The sequence below is a fragment of the Manacus vitellinus genome, unplaced genomic scaffold (assembly GCF_001715985.3).
Source record: "Manacus vitellinus isolate BGI_N305 unplaced genomic scaffold, ASM171598v3 scaffold_2_pilon, whole genome shotgun sequence".
Lineage (NCBI taxonomy): Eukaryota > Metazoa > Chordata > Aves > Passeriformes > Pipridae > Manacus > Manacus vitellinus.
Genome location: NW_021940208.1, coordinates 27,798,527 through 27,819,141, shown reverse-complemented (window position 1 = coordinate 27,819,141; position 20,615 = coordinate 27,798,527). Strand labels below are relative to the sequence as shown.

General features: G+C 39.6%; 1 protein-coding gene across 7 annotated transcripts in view; it reads left to right on the top strand.

Moving 5' to 3' along the window:
• Positions 1-20,615, top strand: part of ELF1 (E74 like ETS transcription factor 1) — an 81,139-nt gene that overhangs the window by 54,559 nt on the left and 5,965 nt on the right. For all 7 annotated transcript variants that reach the window (XM_008934590.3, XM_018071209.2, XM_018071210.1 and 4 more), the window contains 5 exons: positions 5,312-5,419; positions 6,016-6,171; positions 10,842-10,925; positions 13,893-14,085; positions 15,169-15,636. In XM_008934590.3, the coding sequence (XP_008932838.1) occupies positions 5,312-5,419; positions 6,016-6,171; positions 10,842-10,925; positions 13,893-14,085; positions 15,169-15,636 (1,009 nt within the window). The remainder of the gene's footprint in view (positions 1-5,311; positions 5,420-6,015; positions 6,172-10,841; positions 10,926-13,892; positions 14,086-15,168; positions 15,637-20,615) is intronic.

The following is a 20,615-nucleotide window of genomic DNA, read 5'->3' as shown; positions in this document are numbered from 1 at the left end:
ATATCTTGTGTGTGAACTTTTACTTGCATGAGTAATTGTGAAACTCCACTTTTGTGGAGTTTTTTTTTGTTGCTGGTCACATGAGAATGGTTTGCAAATTGCTGCCAGAAACTGAAAATATGTAATCCTTGTAACCGTTGGTGTCCAAGGGTTTCAGGGATACTTTGGAGGCAGACAAGTACAGTATTGTTCCTATCATCCGTTGTAGTTGAAGCAGTCTGGTTTTCTTTAAAAGCAAAATCCTGAGAAATGGAGAGCTGCCACTTTGCAGAGATTATTGTTGTGAAGGAGATGCTACCTAATTATCTGTTTCTTACTCTCCATCCTGCTAGCTACTGTGCATGCTGTGGGTTTCCTTGGAAAGTAGATGAATGCAGGCCAGGCAGGGACCAGCATAACTGCTGGAAAGCTCCTGCTCAGGATGCAAGACAGGCAGCACTGGTAGTAGCTCAGCCCATGGTTTCTGGCAGGGAGCTATCCTGCCTGACTCTAATGGGCTAGAGTCTGGGGCCCAGGGCTGTGAAGGCACCCCACAGGAGGTAAGGAGAGGACATGGGGGAAGAAGGCCCCTGTCATCTCTCTACCCACTGCAGACAAGCATTGGCTGTGGCCACAGCTGCCGGCTTGAACTGCAAGACTGCTGTGTGGAAGAGACCCGGTTCAAGCACAGCTTGCTGTAGGCTGCCTCTGAAATGAGACCAATTGTAACTAGAATTTCCCACCTACTCTTTTTTCAGCTGATTTTTTTTTCTTCCCTTGTTTAAAGTTTCCTTGATTTTATTCATGCGCATGTTTGGTCTCAACAGTGAAATGAGTTGTTTTGCTCTTTGAAGTTTGTACCAGTTTTTTCAGTCACTTCCACGTTATGCCTTTGAGAGAGGATCAGACATTGTAAAGGCTGTACTAATTCCACAGTAAAATATTTATAAGCCTGAAGTTCACAGCAAAACAAAACTGAAACCACCATCATTAATGACTTAAGTTTACTAAGCGATGACTGCTTAATATGAAGGATTTAGGTTTTTTTAAGTTACTGTTTTTTTCAGTACTGTTTTATGACTCTAAAACAATAAGCTTCTCTTTTCTCCTGGACTAACGGAAATTAGCAGTAGGCCTCATGATACTGAAGCACTTAGTTTTTAGGGATCTATGTGCAGAATAACGGATGGTGGTAGGTTTTTTCATCTATAAGATGTAGCTTTAGCCCTTCAAAAGCACAGCTGTCACACATTGGTGATTACTTGCCTGTAGTATAAATTATAACCTGCAGAAAACTGTAAGAACAGCATCTGTTTCACGTGAAGCCCTGCTGAGAGATGGCCAGCAACCAGCTTTTTAGTTATGTTAGTTAACATTCACGCTGTAATTTTTTAATAATGAATAGGCAGACCTGCCTTATCACCCTCTTCTTTAAAAGCAGTTTTCCCTGGAAGAAACTGCGATGGCAATTTTATGGTCAGTTTGTTGCCAGTATTATGGAATTTTAAATGATTAACCATCATGTAGTAAAGGGTGATTAACAAAATTAATTGGAGCATTTGGCTTTGAATTTAGTTTTATCTCTAAATGGAATATTGAAATTTTTTCCTGTGACAAATACAGGGGATAATGTTTTGTGCAGAAGAAATTCCAAGCCAGCTTGTCAGATAGTACAATTTGCTACACTTTGTATATTTTACCATTGTGGCTAATTATGCTTTTAAGGTGTACAGGAAGAAAGAACTAATGTAATTCCTGAAACCATTCTTTTAATTATTGTTATAATTTTTTCTTTTAACTTTACCATGACTGGTGAGCTTAATTTAGAAAAAACAGCAGTTAATCGAAGCCTGCCATTTTGTGGTTCACCTGTTCTGGCATTGTTTCATGGGAACAGGAAAGTGGCAGCACTGAGACAGTTTGAGGGGGGGGGAGATGACAGAGGAGGGACAGAAAATTTGCACTTAAATGCCCTGTGCCCTAGTCTGAATAGGGAGCATGGAGGTGTGCATTTTCAGAGATCAGTAACAGTTATTACTAACCAGTTCTGAAGTTATTTTACAACATTTTGAAGTTCGGTAGCATTTGCTTTGTACGTTTTGTGAAACTCTAGCAGTCCTGCACAAACTCAGTATCTTAGGTAGTCATTTGTGATGTACAAAGAAATCCAAAGGAGTAGTTAGGTGGAAACTGAACTTCAGTGTTAATCTGTGAGGATTATGGGTTGATGAGATGCCAGTTGTAAAAAAAGGGGTATGGTTTCAGTTACTTTGTAAAGAAATTATTCACGGCTGCCTGTGGCGTCTGGTTAAAAACAGAGAGGGTTTTTTCATATACCTCCCCAGTGAGGTAATTTTCTTTATAAATTGTGAAGCCTTATTTTAAAAAGAAAATGAAGGGTGGTGTGTAGGTATTCTGAAGTACTTGGGTTCTTAAACTGAGTTTTCCTGTGTCCGATAACAATCAGCTCAGAGTTGATACTAAAAAGTGAGTGCTTAAATTTAACAGCCAGCTATTCTGCAAAAGGGAGCTCTGTCTGTGTTTTGTGGATCTCTTTATACCTTTAGTAACTTCAGATTTCTTCTGACATTATTTTGAGGCTTTGCAGTGCCTGGTTTTGTCTCTAGTAAAGCCAGCAGTGAATTTAAACACAGTTGTGACTACCACAGCCCTTATCTCAGCCTGAACATGCACTTGTGTTGTCCACTTTCCAGAGCTGCCAGCCACCAGGGAAGCAAAGGGAGGGGACAGGATTGGCTGGAGTGGTGTAAAAATTTCAAAAAAGACAGTAGTAAGGAAAGCAGGACTTTGGACTGAGTTGGGGAACTTCCAACATGAGGCACAGTTACAGAGCAGAAAGCTCTGTTTGGGCAAGCCTCGGGCCAACGCTGATTCATAGCGTACCTGGATTCACAGTAACTGGGCTGTAATTGGCATGCAGATACAGAGGCTTACATTTGTGGCTTGCTCAGATAAACAAAAACTTGTAGAGGACCTTGGGAAAAAACTGAAGATATTTTTAGGTGTGGTTTCCCCCCTCCCCTCTCTTTTTTGTTTTCCCTTTTTTTCTCCTCCGTTTTTCTTCTCCCATTTTTTCTTCCCTGACTGTTTTTCCCTTTTTCATTTTTTCCTTACCCATTTTTTTTATCTCTTTTTTCCTTTTTTTTTTTTTTAAAAAAAGCTTACACCTATTTAAGATAATGTTTGAAATGTGATACTTGTCAGAAATTATACCCTCCACCCTCATTCTTTCAGTTCTGACTTTGCCGAGTGTAACAAATAAGCCATCTCATTCCAGTTCTTCTTAAATCTGCTGCTTGTTGAGGAAGACATCTAGTCCAGGTAGCTTTGCTTGCAAACAGACTGAGATCTGGGTGGGAGCCCAAGACGCAGGGCTGTGAACTGTCAACCTTTGGGATAACCAAGGGCACGAAGATGGGTGAAGCCAGGTAGGTAGATGGACATTGAGAGACACAGCAGGAGCCAGGAATTGCTGACCTTTTAGGTAACAAAGGAGAGGAAGACTGGTGACACCAGGGAGGTGGAGGGACACGGACAAGAAGAGCAAGACTTGTGCATGGGTAGACTGTAAGGGTATAAAAGCCCAGGGGTTTCTTGGTTGGGGGTCCTTGGAGGTACCAGCTCGGGCTGTTTCTGTGTTACTGTGCTGTGAATAAATGGCTTTGTGGAATGAGACATCTGAGACTGCCATGGGAAACTTGGGTTTGAACCAGTAAGGAAACCTGGTCTGACTGTGTGAGTGGGGTGTGTGGGGAATCAAGCTGGGCACCGTCAGCTCACTGAGCCATGCCCTGTGAAGGGACTTCTGCCCCAGCAGTGACAGTCTCCGGCCTTGGGAGTGCGACTGCCAGAGAGTCTCATGAGTGGTCAGACTGGGTAATTTCCTTAACATGCTTATGTTTTTTGTGAGCATCAAATTATATGAATTTCTGTGCTTACCTTATTTATATGGCTATTTTAAGTTCCTTTCTTTAGTCTTGGATAAGGATGGTAAACCTTTAGCCATGTCGTATAACAGTGATGTAAAGCTGGCAACCTCTGCTGTCGTTCGGGGGAAGAAGTGACTCTACTCCATAACCTGAAAGCCAGTGAGTGGGTTTGGTCCTCCTGCAGCTCTCGGTGGGGAAAGAGGAGACAGCAGCAGCTCTCTCCTCCCTGCCTGCAGCGCTGAGAACCTGGAGGTACCACTGCTAGCTTTTAAATTGTATGTGGCAGTGTAAACCAGCCATGCTCCATGGCTTTGGCTGAGCTGGATCGTGGCGAGTTAACCTTCCTGTCCATTCAGCGTTGGAACTGAAAACAACTGCTTTGTCAGTGCTGCGTGCCTATATTTAGGGTCACATCCTTATTGAGGTCTTGGTAATGCTGGTAAATGGTATGGAAAGTTTGCAGCCAGATAAAACTTAGAACCAGAAATGATCAAGTCATCAGCACCAGGCCAAGCATGAGCATGCCCACGGACTGCATGGGCTGTACATGTTGTGTCTCCTCCTCAGCTGGCTAGGCATTCCCTAGTGATGCTGTTTGGCCCTTGGGACTGAGATGCTCTGTGGCTGAGCTCTTGAGCTTGCCAGCTGCCTGACAAAATTATCTGCAATTTGCTGTCTTGCTCTATGGCTTCCCAGGCCAGGAGCTTAGTCCATACTCACTGCCTCTCCTTTTCTCTTCATCCTGTCCTCCTCCCCAGCTCTGTGTTCCTCATTTCTTAAGGCTGTTTGGAGATGTCACCAAGAAGGTGCAGACCCTTAACTGTCTGAATGTTATGGGGTGGAAAAGACCTCTCAGATCATCAAGTCCTACCGTCAACCCAGCACCACCACCATGTTCACCATTAAATCATGTCCTCAAGTGTCATATCCACATGTTTTTATGTGGATAACACAAAATATCGACATGTGGATAACACTTTGGACCACCATAAGAAGTTAGCAATATCATGTTTTTTTAAATAATATTCTCTGGACTATTGTTTGTGATAGTGATATTTCTTAGGTTCATGGGGTTTGTGTTTTACTGCATAATCAGCAAAGAGAGGGGTTAGAACAATGAGGCAGAAACAAAAGGTTTGTATTGGGTTTGGTTTTGGTTTTGGTTTTTTTTACATGTAATCTGAAAAATGTACTGTACTAAATAAATTATTGCAGTCTGCATTTTCTCCCCAGCTAATCTGCTTCTACTCATGTACTAGAAGACCATGTTTACTATGTTTTCTTTTTTTTTTTTCTGGAAATGAAATAAGAATAAATATTGTGTTAAGCTTTAAGTCCAGTTTGTAGCTTCTTAAGAATTATGTTTTCTTCTTTACTTTTAGTTGAAGCATCTTGTCATAATGGAGATGAAACAATGGAAACAATCGAGGCTGCTGAAGCACTTCTCAATATGGACTCCCCTGGTCCTATGTTGGATGAAAAAAGAATAAGTAAGTTTTTTATGAAAGAAAATCTAATCTGTATTTGCCTTGTTTGTTTGTGAAAGGAGGAGGGATTCAGTGCAGTGTGGTTGCATGGAATTGGTAAGATTATTTTATAACTTCCAGATACCCTTTACGTACATAGTTTGGGTATCAGAAATCCAATGTCGTATGCATTGAAAGATTTCATTGCCATGCCAGAGTTTAACAGGAAAAGAAAGAATCAAGAATTACAAAGGGAAGGTATGAATGAAGTTGGGTGGTTTAGATTGCAGTGTTTTGCTTGGCTGATAGAGGATTAGCATGTTGTCAGGATAAAAGAGCATACACTTATATTTGCAGATTGCCTTAAATGTGAATGTGTGATCAATTGTGCTTTTTTGGGGAGGTGGGTTATATCATTAAATTTGTCTATTTTAGTAGTGCTTCTGCTTGTGTAAAATGTTTTCAGCTCATATATTCCCTTATGAACTAGTCTTCTGTCCCTTGAAGGCCTGAAGTGTCATAGTTTTATTTTATTCTATGTTTAAATTTTTGGTCTAAACCCAACTTTTAAAAGTCCTCATGGCTGTGTGAAAATATTCCTTTTGTCCTCTTCTTTTAAGCAACTATGTTTGGCACAGCTGAAGAGGATGATATGGTGGCTCCTATTACACATGTGTCAGTCACACTTGATGGAATCCCTGAGGTGGTGGAAGCCCCAGACCCTTACGCTGAATCACCAGAGACTCCAGAATTTGAACAACCAAAGAAGAGAAAAGGTAAGATGATACCAGAGAACAGCAGTGTGGAGTAGGAGAGCAGGGGGTGGCATGGTCGGTTCCCCTGTGCATGTCTGGAACCATTCTAGTTATCAGGCCAAAATAATTGAGTGGGCTCAGTTAGAAATGCAGAAAAAGCATTTTCTTCCTGAGTAGCGTGAGCACATATACTGGTGCTTAGACTAATGATGTTGTAGACATAGCAAAGATGGCTTATCCTGTAGGAAACAGAAATCTCTGCTTCTTCCTATTTGTAAGAATATTTCTTCTTCAGAGCAGAATTGCAATACAAGCTATAGAGCTTTTGTTATTGTGAATCCTGAAGTACTTTCATTAGCCCTTACCTAGCTTCAGCTGAAGATACTTGATCAGTTCAGAATAGGGGATGAGAATGAGGAGGGCTTTTTAGCTTTCTTAAATATGAAGGATTTAATTTTTTTTAGTAGCTGCATGCTATAATAAGTGTTAATCCCATTTCTAACAGATTACGCTTACACAGTGTAGTGATGTTCCATTGTAGTCAGTGCTGTGCCAAAGAGTAATGAAGTGGTGTTAGCCAGACCTTCTGCTCCTGTTTTCCTACCTACTTCAACATGGACCCCATCAGAGGTCTGAAGCTGATGTCTACAAGGAAAGAGAGTCATGTAATATAGACAGATGTTAGGTGCTGTTGCAACAAATTAAAAAAAAAAAAAAGAAAAATAAAACAAGGGCATTATGTTTCTGGAGCTAATCCTAAGGCTAACCCTAGAGCATGATAAATAAAAGCCTTCCAAAACAGGAATCCTGCTACCCAGCCAGTCAGCTACCTACCCAGTCAGCTATCCTGCTGAATAGGAGTGCATTTTTAATTCTACTTTTGCTGCTAATTCCAAATGTTGGGAGTTATCTGTGAGAGAGAGCATAGCAGCCTGTGGAGATCTTGAGGAAGCCTCCTGAGCCCCATATGTGTCACAAGGTCCTGCAGGCAGGGGTGTGGGTCAGGAAGTCTCTGATTCCCCTTAGAAAGCTGAACTGAAACTGCTGTGGAAGGGAGCTTTACCAGCAGCTGCCCTAAAAGTACTGCTGGGAAGCTACCGTGCTGTGCGCACTACTGTGAGATAACCACAGCATTTTAAACTGTTTTTTGTTTTGTTCTTTTCTTTCCTTCTTCTTTTATACTGTTGACTTCTGTGTGTGTCAAAACAAGGAGCTACTGTCTGCCAGATATTTAACCTCTTCGGTTTGATGCTTTCATACCCTCTTTCGTGTTGTGCTTCTGCTTACACCCACTCCTTCCTCCTCCCTAGCTGTAGGTTAGAAAACCAGTTGCTTCACAGCAAATGTGTGTATTTGCTTTAGAAAAAAACCCCAAACACTAGAAAAGATTCATCAGCTTAGTGTTTCATTAGCTACTAGTTTTCAGTGAATTTCAGTGTTCATGAGGTAGGTGGTATGGCCTGAGTGATGTTGAAGTGTTACTTCAGAATGTCCCGGCTTTTATAAGTCATTGATGTACAAGAATTGCTGCAAAGTGTTATTAATTTTGCAATGCCCTTTAGGATGATGTGCAGTGGGTGGGTGAGGTTCTTTTGGGTGTTTTGTTTGTTTGTAGAGGGTTTTTTTAAGTGCAGTCTGTTTCCCTTCCTTTGGTCAGTTTTGAGGCATGGCAAATGGTGGTGGTCATTTTACCCTATCCATGTCACTCATGATTTTATAGGGGTTTTGTAGATTTTATAGACTTCTAGTGTATTAACCCATCATCTAAACTTAGCGGGATGAATAGTTCAGAGCGTTGCCAGCTAACTGGGCCAGAATGGCATTGTCAAGTAGAGCTTCCCCAAGAAAATGTTCTCCAGAAGTGATGAGGTGATTTCACTTCCTTTCCTTGTGGGCCTTACTGCTACAGTAGGAGAACTGTATCCACCCATCTGCTCAACTCCAAAGGTGTTCAGTGTGATGTTTGTACTCGTGAATGTCTGAGCACTGAGTTGCCAAACTACGCATCAGAAAGACAGGAAAAACAAAGGAGTGTCAGACAAAGAAACTTGGAAATTTGCTGTACTAATACCTTCAGTCCTGTATTTGCTATGGGAAGGTAGTGAAAATACCAATTATAAATTCAGTTAGCTAGCCAAAACTATGGTAGCCCCTCATAAGGCTTAGCTCTTGCATGTTCTTCATCCTTCCTCTTTGTAAAATTCTTTCCTAAAAAGGAATTTAGTGATGTACTCCGAAAAGGAATAAATTCATGCTCTATTGAACCAAAGAAGAATGCGTGCTACTGCTTAATGTGCTTTCAAAAAATACCTTCTTTTAAACAAAGGAAACATATCTGGTGTGTCTCTGTTGATTGTTTCTCTTGATGGTATCAGTCAGCGCCTGGAGATTATAGCTCACAGTGTGGTCTGAAACCATCGTTTTAAGTATCTCTAGCCTAGATATACAGCAGTAACATGGATACATTTCTGTAAAGAAGTTTCACATTCTTCACTGGTTGTTAATTTTGGTTGGGCTCCTGGTAGAGGACTGTCCAAATGAGATGTCCTGAAGTAGTCTAGGCTGAAGAAAGAGAGCCTAGAATTGCTGTTGCCGGAGTATTCATATTTAGTAGCCTAGGTTATCTCTAATCAGAATTATGTAAATTACATGGGATCAGTACTTCTTTTTCCTGAAGCTTACCAGCAGTAGTTCAGTCATGACCCAATTGCGATCTCATCCACTTCATTGTGTCTTAAGAACTGAAGGTATTTAGAGATAAGGTCTAAATGAGTGACATCAAAATAACACTCCCTACTCCTTAATAGCTACATTTACACCTGTTCAAGAGGGGGAGCAAGACTAGCACCCAACAGAGTCTTCCTGTGACACAACTTAGAGGGGGGAAAGCACTTAACCAAAGTTACCCTGAGGGATTTCTTGTGCCCTGGAGGCTGATCCATACAGAGTGACTTCATCTAGACTTTTTAGGGAAAACTGACATTTTTGCAACCTATAATGGTGAGTGGATAAAAACTTTCTAAAAATATACCCCAGTATTCTTTATCCTTTCATATCGTGATATATGAAAAAAACAATGTTGTAGGATTTCCTCCCTCCCACTTTCATTCAAGTCAAGGAAAACATTACTGGCCAAAATGGTGAGTGTTGTTTGTGTCCTATCCTCAGTCATGAATCCTGTCTGAATGGAAGCAAGAAAGTTAGCGGACTCCAGTTATTACTAGAGTTTCTTCACTATAGCTCTCTCAACTAACTATCCCTCCTCCCTCATACCCTGTCAAAAAAAGAGAAAGAAAAAGGTGCAAAGGTGGACTTAGCAAGACTGCTAATGTCAAACGATGAGTGCTCAAACCACTGTTTCTTATGACTTCCTTATACTTGGAAGTCTAGAACAAAGGAGATAGTGCAACCTGGCACTGAGCTTTTTTTTTTTTTCAGAGCTAGTGAAAAACTGTCGCTCTTACTCTGCAGCAGAGTTGTTTCCTTACTAAAACAACCCCTAAAAACAAAACCGAAAGTGGAAAGCTATAGTGTATGGGATTGCTCAGGCCTATTGGTCTTGCCTCTTTTTAGAACATCAGTTCTTTTGAACTGCAATAAATAGAGAAAAAGAAAAATATTTTTCTTTAGATCTTTAATTATGAAAATATGCTATTTGGACTAGAAATATGTTTCTCTGAGTCTTATGTTTGCTTAGTCTGTTCTGCCTCTCAAAGGATCATAGGCAGTAATTTAAGTAATGTCAGTGTAGTAAGGGGTCACTGCAAAACCTGATAAGATAAATTGCTGTTTCATAAGAAAGTTCTGAAGGTTTCTGATTAATTACTTCACCTGTAAAAGCTGCCATTGCAGAGAATGAGAACTAATAAAGGAGTAGGTTCAAGGTTTTATATTGAAAAATATTTCAGCGTGACTTTGATTTTTTTATTTCCTTATGTTTCAGTAGTTGATTTTGCAGCATTTTCAAATGAACGCTCTTCATTCTTCTAATCGGTTGTAACTAACTTCTTTCTTTCAGTCCTCCTTACCAAATAGAGCCACCATTCTTATGACTTTAAAAACTGATTTTTTTTTCAGAGCTTGTTACTGGTTCTTCTGATTGTTATAAACAAGTGACTTTCCTCTATGTGCAGCCACTGTTGAAAAAGGTGTAAAAGACAACAGGATGGAAAAAAATGTTTGTTTCACACGACAGTGTAGTTTGATGCTGTCAGTGGAGACTTGCAATTGATTAAACAAGCAGGCAATCTTGTTTTGTCCCTAAATTCCAGTTTGGTGATGAGGGAACAAGATAGTGCTCTGTATTTTATCTGTCTTTTCCTCTTTAAACTCTTACCCAGAGTTAATAGCTTATTCTTCTCATCTTGTCTGTTTTAAGTGCTCTTAAGAGTACCTAAATAGCCACAGAAATTTCCAAAGCACATGGACTTCAGGAAAGTGAATATAGTCTTTACTAAAAGTACAGTAAGAGCATAAGGGGTCCAATCCTGCTCTAGAAAATGAAGAAGTTCAGCATAGAAGTGAGTTCGTAACTTAGTAGAAATTGAATATTCTTTGAACTGGGGAAACATATCTCTTCCCTTTTTAGGTCCTTGCTTGGTTTTTTTTTGTTTGATTTTTTGTTTGGGTTTTTGTTTGTTCGTTTGTTTGGTTTTTTAAAGCTGCAGTGACTCACTGGTGGTTTATTTCAGGGAAAAAACCGAAACCATCTCGTTCTGAGTCTCCTACTACAACTCCAAACATATCTGTGAAAAAGAAAAACAAAGATGGAAAGGGTAAGTCAAAGAGTTATCACTGAAGTTTTTAAAAGAACATTGTTTCTGAGTGACCTGTAAAAAGAAGAAGTTCACCAGTTCTCTTGTGATGTAAACCCAAGTCTTATGTTCACGGATGGTTAACATATCTCATCATAAGGCAAGTAGAAGACAAGCATGTGAGCTTGGTGAAATACTCAGTTCCTAGGGAGAAAAATGTATTTGTCCCTTCAGTTGCAAGGGTTCTTGGAAACTCTTCAACCCCCCACAGGGTCTGCTATGTTTTCAGTGAAGTCCTGGGGAGCGCTTTGCATTGTATTAGTGTTTCTTGGGCTGTGGTTATTTTGACGGATGATCTTTGAAAACGTGTTCCATCTGTGTCTAATTCTGCATGAGGAGCTAATCAAGGCTGCCAGTCAGCAGCAGGAAGTACCGAGCCCTGAATTTGGAGAAAAGTTACAACACAGCTTGAAGACTTCAGCAGAAAACTTGGGGGTTTGATACTTTAATTCCTCCTGTGTTTAAAAGGGAGAAATAAAAATAGATGCCACATAACTGATACAATAAATCATTTCCTCCAGACTGGACTGTTCAGTAATGCCTGTCAGTTTTGTCAACAGCTCTGTTGCTTTGCTGTTGGGTCCAACGCCTGCACCCGTGCCATGTCTGAATGGCAGCCTGATGCTGTGGACCCAGCGAGTTGTGCTGCACTCAGTGGGAGCTGGAAATGAACGTCCCCCATGTCACGGCTGCCTGCTTTTATGCCTAGGGACTGATGGGCTTGCATGCAGGCAGTACTTGCTGGGACAGAAGCCTGGCCAACCTTGGAAAATGGTGTCATAACAATGTCAGACTCATGAAGTCAGAAAAGTCTCTATACTGACAAATGAATGTGTTGGGTTTTTTCTTTTTGAAGAGGCGTTTTCTGCAATAACAGGAACAAAATACTATTGGCAAGCAATAAATATTTAACGTTAGTGCCATTAATTTTAAGTACACCTTGTTGCCTTTTTTTTTTTAATTACAACCTGATTTTTAAGTAAAAATGAAAGAAGAATATCAGAGGAACCTCCATGTGGTGCTCAAATGAAATAATAGAAAATATGAAAGCAGCTAGGCACAAAAATTAAAAGGCAGAAGATTCTAATGTTTCTGTCGATGATGGCAACGATACATCATAATTCACATTTGTCCATTGTTACAAAATTGCTAATTCTGAAGGAAATAAAAGGGAGTGTGTTGCCTGAAACCACTGCCTGCTATGAAGAGCATTTGTTTTGCATTTTGAGAAACATAGAATTCAAGTAAAAGACATACTAATATGACCAGCCGTGGCAGGGAAGAAGCTAGAAAATCACGAGAGCTGCCTGTGTATTCCCTAAGGGGAACTTGTATGCTAAAATAACAAGTTCTCCATATAATTATATTATACAATGCTTAGAGAAAACTGAGTTTTCTACCTATTTCTTCTGTTGTGACTCAGAGGAGGTTAAAAAAGCCTGTTGGTAAAGCAGACCTGGTTTTTGCAGCCAGTCGTTTTCATAGTGATTTCAGTGGCTAAGCAGTGACAAATTTTCAGATTGCCTTGATGCAGCTGAGCATTTTTGGTCTAGACTACAACAAAAGCACCCTGGATTAGATCATAAATGGCTGGGAATGCTCTCACTCCTGTATGACAGTCTTAACCTTTACCTCCGGGGTATCTGAAGTCAAACAGACTATATTATGTAAGCTGGGAGACATTTGCAAAGGCGTTGTTTTTTCTCTAGGAATGCTCACTTTCCAAGCTTCCACCTGCTGAAGGAGCTGCTAACATTTTTGTACTGCCAGTGCTGATGACTTTGATGAGTATTTACTAAATATAGCTTATAATACAGTACTATGGGAATTTCATTTTTAGGAGAAAAAGAGATCAGACTGGTGGTTGTTAAAATGGAAAAAAATCTGCTGGGTTAAATTGAAGCTATCAAAAGTGATCCTGTCATCTTCTGATGTGCTGGGCATCATATTTTGTGGAATTTATGAAACTTGCACATGCTATCATTGCTGTGTTTTTGCACAGCTACTTCTGGGACGTGATACAAGAAGTTTTTACTTACTTTCTCAGACTAACAACTAAAAAGCCTATGTGCAGCTTCAGATTCCCAAAAGAAAGTCAAACACCCAAAAGCCTTAAAAAAAAGAAGGCAGAAAAAAGGATCTAATTGGTTGTATGAGTTTAGACTCCTTAAATGTGGTTCAGAAAAAATATGCATATTTTGTGCTTGTTTTAAGTATTCACAATCTGTGATTTTAATACTGTTTCTTTATACGTGGTAAACACTGAACAGATGTGATGGATTTCCATATATAAGTGTTTGTGCCTGCTTGTTTGTAAAATTAAATTTGAGGTTGTCTACCAGCAAGTGCAAGTGCTCACTGGATTAAAAAAAATTACCTTTTTCTGTACTTTATCCTTGAAGATATACCTACCTCAGCACATAACACTGATTGCCCCATATAAATCTAATTCTTTAAAGTAAGGATTTTGTTTAGCCTTTTAAAGGATTATAATACTCACCTCAATTCAGCAAAGCATTTAAGCAACAACCTAATTTCCAGCATTTTTAGATCATAGACTTGAACATGTTCCTATTCAAGATAAAGCAGTAGTGACTGCTTCTGTAACCGGATTAGGCAGGAGGGAAATGGATACGTAGGTGACTAATGCTGTCTAATCTTGGTGGTTGGAATGGTGCAGCTGTAGGTTGACTGGTGCCTGACTGGTACAGAGAAAGTGGCTGGGGTGTTTGGGCATCCAGATTATAATAACTCACAGGAATCTTTTCCTGTCCTCTTCCATCACTATTTCCTAGTCTTGATTATATATTACAATCTATTTGTAAAGATCCCAGCTTCTTCCTTCTAAGATTATTTGCATCATTAATAAAATATGGTCAACTAATATTTTTTCTATTTTTTGTGTGTTTTGAAATACTTTCATTTTAGGAAATACAATTTATCTCTGGGAGTTCTTACTAGCACTGCTCCAGGACAAAGCTACGTGTCCTAAATATATCAAATGGACTCAAAGAGAGAAGGGCATTTTCAAACTGGTAGATTCCAAGGCTGTGTCCAGGTTGTGGGGAAAACACAAAAACAAACCTGACATGAATTATGAAACAATGGGTAGAGCTCTCAGGTATGTGCATTTTTAATAAAAGACTGTTTTTGTTGCCTTAGGGTTTGTGTGCATTTAATGCCTCATCTAATTTGTATAACAACATAGTATTCTATTAGTTTGGAAAATGAAGAAATTATTTTAGGAAAATAAATTAGCTCACTAAAGTAACCCTTACTAACCTCAACTCCAAGTCAGTCACCTTCACTTTCAGCACAGACATTTTTCAGTGCTGCTGCAAAAACTGCATCTTCAGAGTCAGACAGACAAAGTAAAAGACTGAAGATTTCAAGTGGGGCAAGCCTTTTACATAAATTTGAATGTCTTTTCTAAAAAAAAAAGCTAAATGCAGGTGTATTCATTAAATTATTTCTACTTGTTGCACATGATCCCCTTTCCAGTGGAAGATAAGGTTTTAGAATTCAGATCTGATTTCACTTCTCTGAACTTGTGTGTACAGACAGTTTTAAAACATAGAATTGTGTGCCACTGTCTATCAAGCCGGGGGTTTTCTCATACATAAAAGACTGCAAAATAAGCAGATGTCCACGAAGCTTCAGTCTTACCTGGATAATTGTCCAACTCAGCAGCTATGCATTTCTTTTAATTTCCCTTCACCTCTCACCTAAGTCTGCGTAATTTCAAATTGTCATATTAGTTTGTAAATATAACAGAAGTAGTGCCTTCCTGTCCTGTTCCCTTTGCTTTGTTGTAGCTGAAATGTCTGCCTGTGCTCACTGGTGAATAAGCATGAATTCAGGTAACTGAAAGAACTGTATGAGTCAAGAGGAGAATTGAAAGTTTCATGCACCTTTTTAAAGTGTATGAGTTGATAGCAGAGCTGCCAAGTCGTGGAGTTCTTTTCTTTTTCTCCGCAGAGGTATTTAAGGTTGGAGGTAAAACGTGACATGAAATACCAGTAAATGAAAGTTGTTTGAGGAAAACAATATGCTATTAAACTGGCAACTTTTTTATGATGAAGAAACTAGACACTTAAAAGTTTGTTTACTTGTTAGTGCTATGTTTATTTTCTGGGAGTTTTGTGGCTTTGTTTTGGTTTTGGCAAAAAACCTGTGTAACTTGATGTATGTATGCTTTAAACAGATACTATTACCAAAGAGGAATCTTGGCTAAAGTAGAAGGTCAGCGTCTAGTGTATCAATTTAAAGAAATGCCAAAAGATCTCATCTATATTGATGATGAGGATGCGAGCCCTAGCACTGAATCATCAGATTCAACTCTGCTCTCGACTGCGGTGGCCAACAGAAACCAATCAAGCAGAACTAGAGCATCTGCAAACGCAGGAACAAAGGGAGGATCAACCGCGATGCTAAAAACAGGAAACGCGAAGCCTGCTAAGCTGAAGGAGCATGTAGAAGTTGGACAGCAGCAGACACCTGGCTTGACTTCAGAAGTTTTGAGGACAATGCAATCTCCGCAGCCAGTACAATCCACTCAGCTTTTTCGGACAGTTCACGTAATGCAGCCGTTGCAGCCCCTCACAGAAGGACATGCAGCTGTAACCAGTAATGTTCCGGATGAATCGTTGAATTCCTCGGTTCAGAATATAAGGTAAGAAAATGTACAGAACATAAATATTTGAATAATAATAAATTCACTGGCTAATGGCTAGATAGAGCAGATTGTTTTGCTTCCAAGAAATGCAAGTCTTCCAGTTTAATTGACATGAAACAATGTCTTTGTGGTTGATCCTAGGAATTTAGAGTGACTACAGCATACTGTGACACATACACACGTAAACACTCTGCCTTTGGTGGGGGGAAGTGCATCCTTCCCATGGTATTAGACTTGATGCACATCCTTTTGAGAGTTAAAATACACAACTCCTTAAAACTGGCATTGTCAATTCTGTTCCACAACAGAAACTGTGTTTTCATGTCTCTGCTTCTACACCAATTGTTTGGTGTCTTTGCTTTTGAATTATACATGGTGGGTCTGCATGATCCCTTCAGAAAGATTTTCCTTCTTGCTTTTTCATCTTAAGAATTTTTTGTCATCTCTTTAAGCTTTTGTATTGTCCCCAGTTACAGCAAGGGAAAGTTCCATGTTATCTGCTCTAGCATTTTGCTGCTGTTACAAGAACAAGTTCTTTTGATTTTAGAAAACAATTAACAGAATAATTTCATGGGAGCTGTGTATCTGCAGACTGTTTTTGGAGACAGTCATGGTTCCAGGCTGAATTTGTAAGTCAACTGGCTAACACTACACAGTATCATGACTCTTTTGCATCTACCCCTTAGTAGCAGCATCCTAAAAAGTCACTTAAGCCTGATTTTACCCTAGCCTGAGGCATCGCCCAATGGACGGGTGCATATGGAGCTTGTTCATCTCAGCCATACTAACTACAAAAGACCTAAAACAAACAAATGTTCTTGCAATCTAGGCTCCTCACAGGAATGTCAGAATTGTATATAGTGGTTGTGGACCTTAAAGCTGTTTCAGGAAAGCTTCAGGATATGATTCAGGAGCTGCACGTTCTCAATCAATTATCATAACTTTTTTTGATATTTGCTTTGTTAGTGGTTATAATTTTCTGCTGCAAAATGGCAGTAATGCTATTTCCTTCTCCCTTCCTCTGTTCTTTCCTTTGAAAATTACATCCAGAGCCACCAGTAGTTTTGGAGTGGTACTGACTCTCTGAGATAAACCATGCTTTTTTGTCAGAGAAGTGGGTAATGACAGTAATCGACCAAATAATTTCTTTGTTTCCAAAGAACAGGAGAGAGAAAGATTATATTTTATCAGAAGTTTATGTGAAAGATGATTATGAAGGATTTAACAAAAAAATTCCAGTTTTGAAATGAATTTAGAGAATTAATAAAAATCTGCATCAAGGTGATGTGTGGTATGTTTTTAAAGCTTAGGGATGAAGCTACTCAGTACAGTGCAGTCCAATGAGTTTGGGCTTGATGAAGGATTTACTTACTTGTAAAAATTGACAAGGGCAATATATAGTGAAAGGAAATAAGTACAGACATAATTGAGGCTATGCAGTACCACATAAGTCAGAAGAACAATAATATTAAACACTAATAGGGAGAAAGTTCAGGAATTTGCAGAGTTAAATAGGTCTAGGCTAGACCTACACTAGATTATGTATCACAAAAAATGTCAGTAGTATAGATGGTATAAGGAATGGTAACAACAAACAGAAGTAAGACTTAATGCAGGCTAGAAGTCCACCCTAACATTTGGAAAGCTGTTCAGTGACATTATGACATCCAGTTATTGCATTACAGTATTTCACAATCGGACATTGGGTAATAAACTAAGGGGAAAAAGTAGTAGAGATGATATATGTGTGAGGTTCAAATTAAATAAAAGCCTTAAAGCCTTAGAGTTCTATATTGCATTGTTTCACATCCATTGTTTGTAACTTAGAACATTATTCCATGAAGTCTTCAATTGCACTTTTCTTAGCGAAGATGACAAAGTGTCTTAAATGAAGGGGAAAAAAGGAACCATCTGACCTTTTCAGAATGGTATGGTATAGAAGTATTGCTGATTAAGTAAGATTATACTACAGCTTCTGAGCAGTTAGAATGAAAATAATAACCACCACGATGGGACAAGCTGCAAACCAAGGTGCTGATGAATCCTGTGCAATAGTCACTGCCCATTCCAGGCTCTCAAAATACAATTTATGACAGATACATTTCTGCTCAACTTAAAAGTGCAAACTTAAAGTAGTTTGGTGAGGTAGAATGACACACTGAACTTATTTCGGAGCATATGTTTTTTCTTGTTTTATAATAAGGCTGAAACAAAGGTTGGTTTGTTCAAACAGCTAAATCTCTAGCAATTGAATGTGTTTGTGTACACATTCTGAATTGCTGCAGTGGGGCTTCCATAAGGGTTGAAATGGGTGATCTACATGATTTGAAAATGTACAGCAGGTATGAATGCCATGGTAGAGTAAGAGTTGGCAGACCTTCTGATGTATGCACATGCTCTGTAGGATTGTGTTTGGAGTCACTTTATGGTAGGAAGAATGAGGACAAATAGCAACATTGGTTACCAGTTGCTGTTCAGTGGTTGGGGCATGTAAATAGTCAAGGTCATTTTGGGCAAAACAGAAACTGGGGTCTGGTTATGATTCTCGAAAGTTTTTCTGACTTATACTGTTTAGTGATTGGGCTCTGCCTCAAAGTGTGAACATATTGAACCCATATAGTTTGTCTTATGCAATGTAGTTCTAAAGTTTTATTCATGTGAATGTTCACTCCTCTGCTTGATGGAAGTAAATGGTCTTCCCTCTGCAGTAATTTGCTTCTGTTGTGTTTTAAGAATAAAAAAATAAGAGAGAAAATATTGAGCATCTTTGAGGTCAAAACAATTGGTTTCTTAACACTTAACTGTAGCCTTCAGAGAGTAAGTTCTGAACCTACATCTTCTCTGTTGAGGGACTTGGTAAAAGAATCACATTTGAAGACTGTTGTGAAGGGCTCATGTCAGCATCCCTGCCCTGCACTAGGCAACACTGTCTGGTACAGACTACTCCCAGAGCATCACTGAGAGAGTGTTGCGGCTGTTCCCCAGGGCCTCTTGGTGTTTCTCAAAGAAATGGGCATGCCAGTGAGAATCCACAGTTGGTTCTTTGCAGGAGACAGGCAGCAACTTCATTTATAGCTGCACAGAGCTTGTATCTTACTCTGAAGTGGAAAGGTCTTGGCTTTTGGATGGCTTTTAATGTGCTTTTTATACAAGTTTTGGTGCTGTTGTATGAAGGGGAGACAAAGAGAAGTGTTACTTTCCAAGGATAAATGCCTCTTCAGCCCCAGTGCTTAAAGAGAAAGGCTGTGGTGATCTGTTAACTGAAGCTTAGGAAACAGGGCAGGAGCAGGGTCAGGTCAAGCAAACTGGATTTTGCTGACTGAGGAAAACATGTAGTATCCCCAGTGGGAATATCTGAAATTGTAAACGCACTGCTGTTCTGCAGATCTAACTGTTCTGGCTTGGTGTATGCAAGCACAGTTACTGTAGTCTCCAGTTGTGTAACTGGGAGCCAAGTTTGGCACCAAATGTTTGTAATGATAAGACAAAAATAAAAATGTCACTCTGGATGAGCATTTTATTGCTAACTTTTTCCAGTGAGACACCATTTACAAGGAAGAAAAAGTTTCTTTGAATTTAGTGCTTGTAAAATTCTTCTGTTTAAATCAGAATAACTTAGGTTAACCTGAACATCTGGTTTATTTGAGTAATTGTATTTTAGCTTTGAATTAGGAGGCACTGGCCTGGGATTCAGCTCCATGGTCGTTGGGTCATTCTGAGTGTAAAGAGCATCCTTTCTGTTGCTCCAGAAAGTGTACCTCTCCTGTAAGGCTAGGGACTTACCTTGTGCAGGACATCATACAGGGCTGTAAGGCGCCTGTGTTTGGGCAATTAAATTTCTCCCTTAAATGATGAGGGCTGGAGATAAAAAGATTCATGAAAATGCATTTTCATTTGCCTTTAATCTAGAGTAGTAGTGATTTAAGATGTAATGAAAAGAGGTTCTCACATTACGGTTCAGAGAAGATTATATAGTGAGTAATTTTAAATTATGTGTCTGTCTCTTATTGACTGTATTGGACATAGCTGAATCATCTAGCTGGCAGCTCTGTGTACCAAGAAACTTGGAATTAGCTGACTGCTGACAGACCTTTTACAATGCTTTAGCAGGCTTCAGGTATGAAACACAATGTTTCTATCAGTATTCAATTCTGAGTCCAAATTCTGCTCTTCTAAAATGTTCTGTCCAAGCTACCACAATGACAACTCAACTTCTGGCTAATTTAGAAGGCTATCCTTTGATTGGCCACCATCAGTGCCCGTGCTTTGCTTTGCTTCTGTTTGCAGTTAGACAGTAGTCTCCTATCAGTGCTCCAAAGGCAGGCCTGCAGTAGAAGCTCTCCAGCACACTGACTAGTAGATACTGTTGGATCTGACTCACTGCTGCCATAGCCTTCCCCAAAGGAAGGCAAACACAGGTGACTGTTACAAAGAGCTGATCTCTGTAATCTCTTAAGTGAAGGCTTGTCTGCAATGTAGATTTCAGGATGGTGAGAAAAATGTCCTTCCTGAGGGAGATGTTGGTCAGGAATAGACTGATGTGATCTCAGTGGGCTTCTACAAGAAACTCTCTTTATCTTACAACAAGGTTTGTCTCTCAGAACGCATTTGTAATAGGGACGACTTCTGTCACAGCTATCTATCTTCTGTCAAGACTTTGGTTATAACCAAACATTTCGATGTGATTTTCCTGCAGCTGAGAAGAACTTTTCTTAAACGCAGTTCTGATTTAGTTTCTGTGGTAGGCAAGAAGGCAACTACTTATGACAGGAAGGACTTCAAAATCCTCTAGTCAGACTAATTTTGTTTCTGCACAATAAGAAGCTATCCGTAGGAGCTCTCTTTCCATGTCTTTCCACTGTTGAAAGAGGTAGGGGCTCTGCAGATTTCTGTTAGTAGCAAAGTTCCTGAGTTTTAATTCAGGTGACTGTGCAGTTTTGAAAAATTCTAGTAAGAAGAATGTAAAACTCCATGGG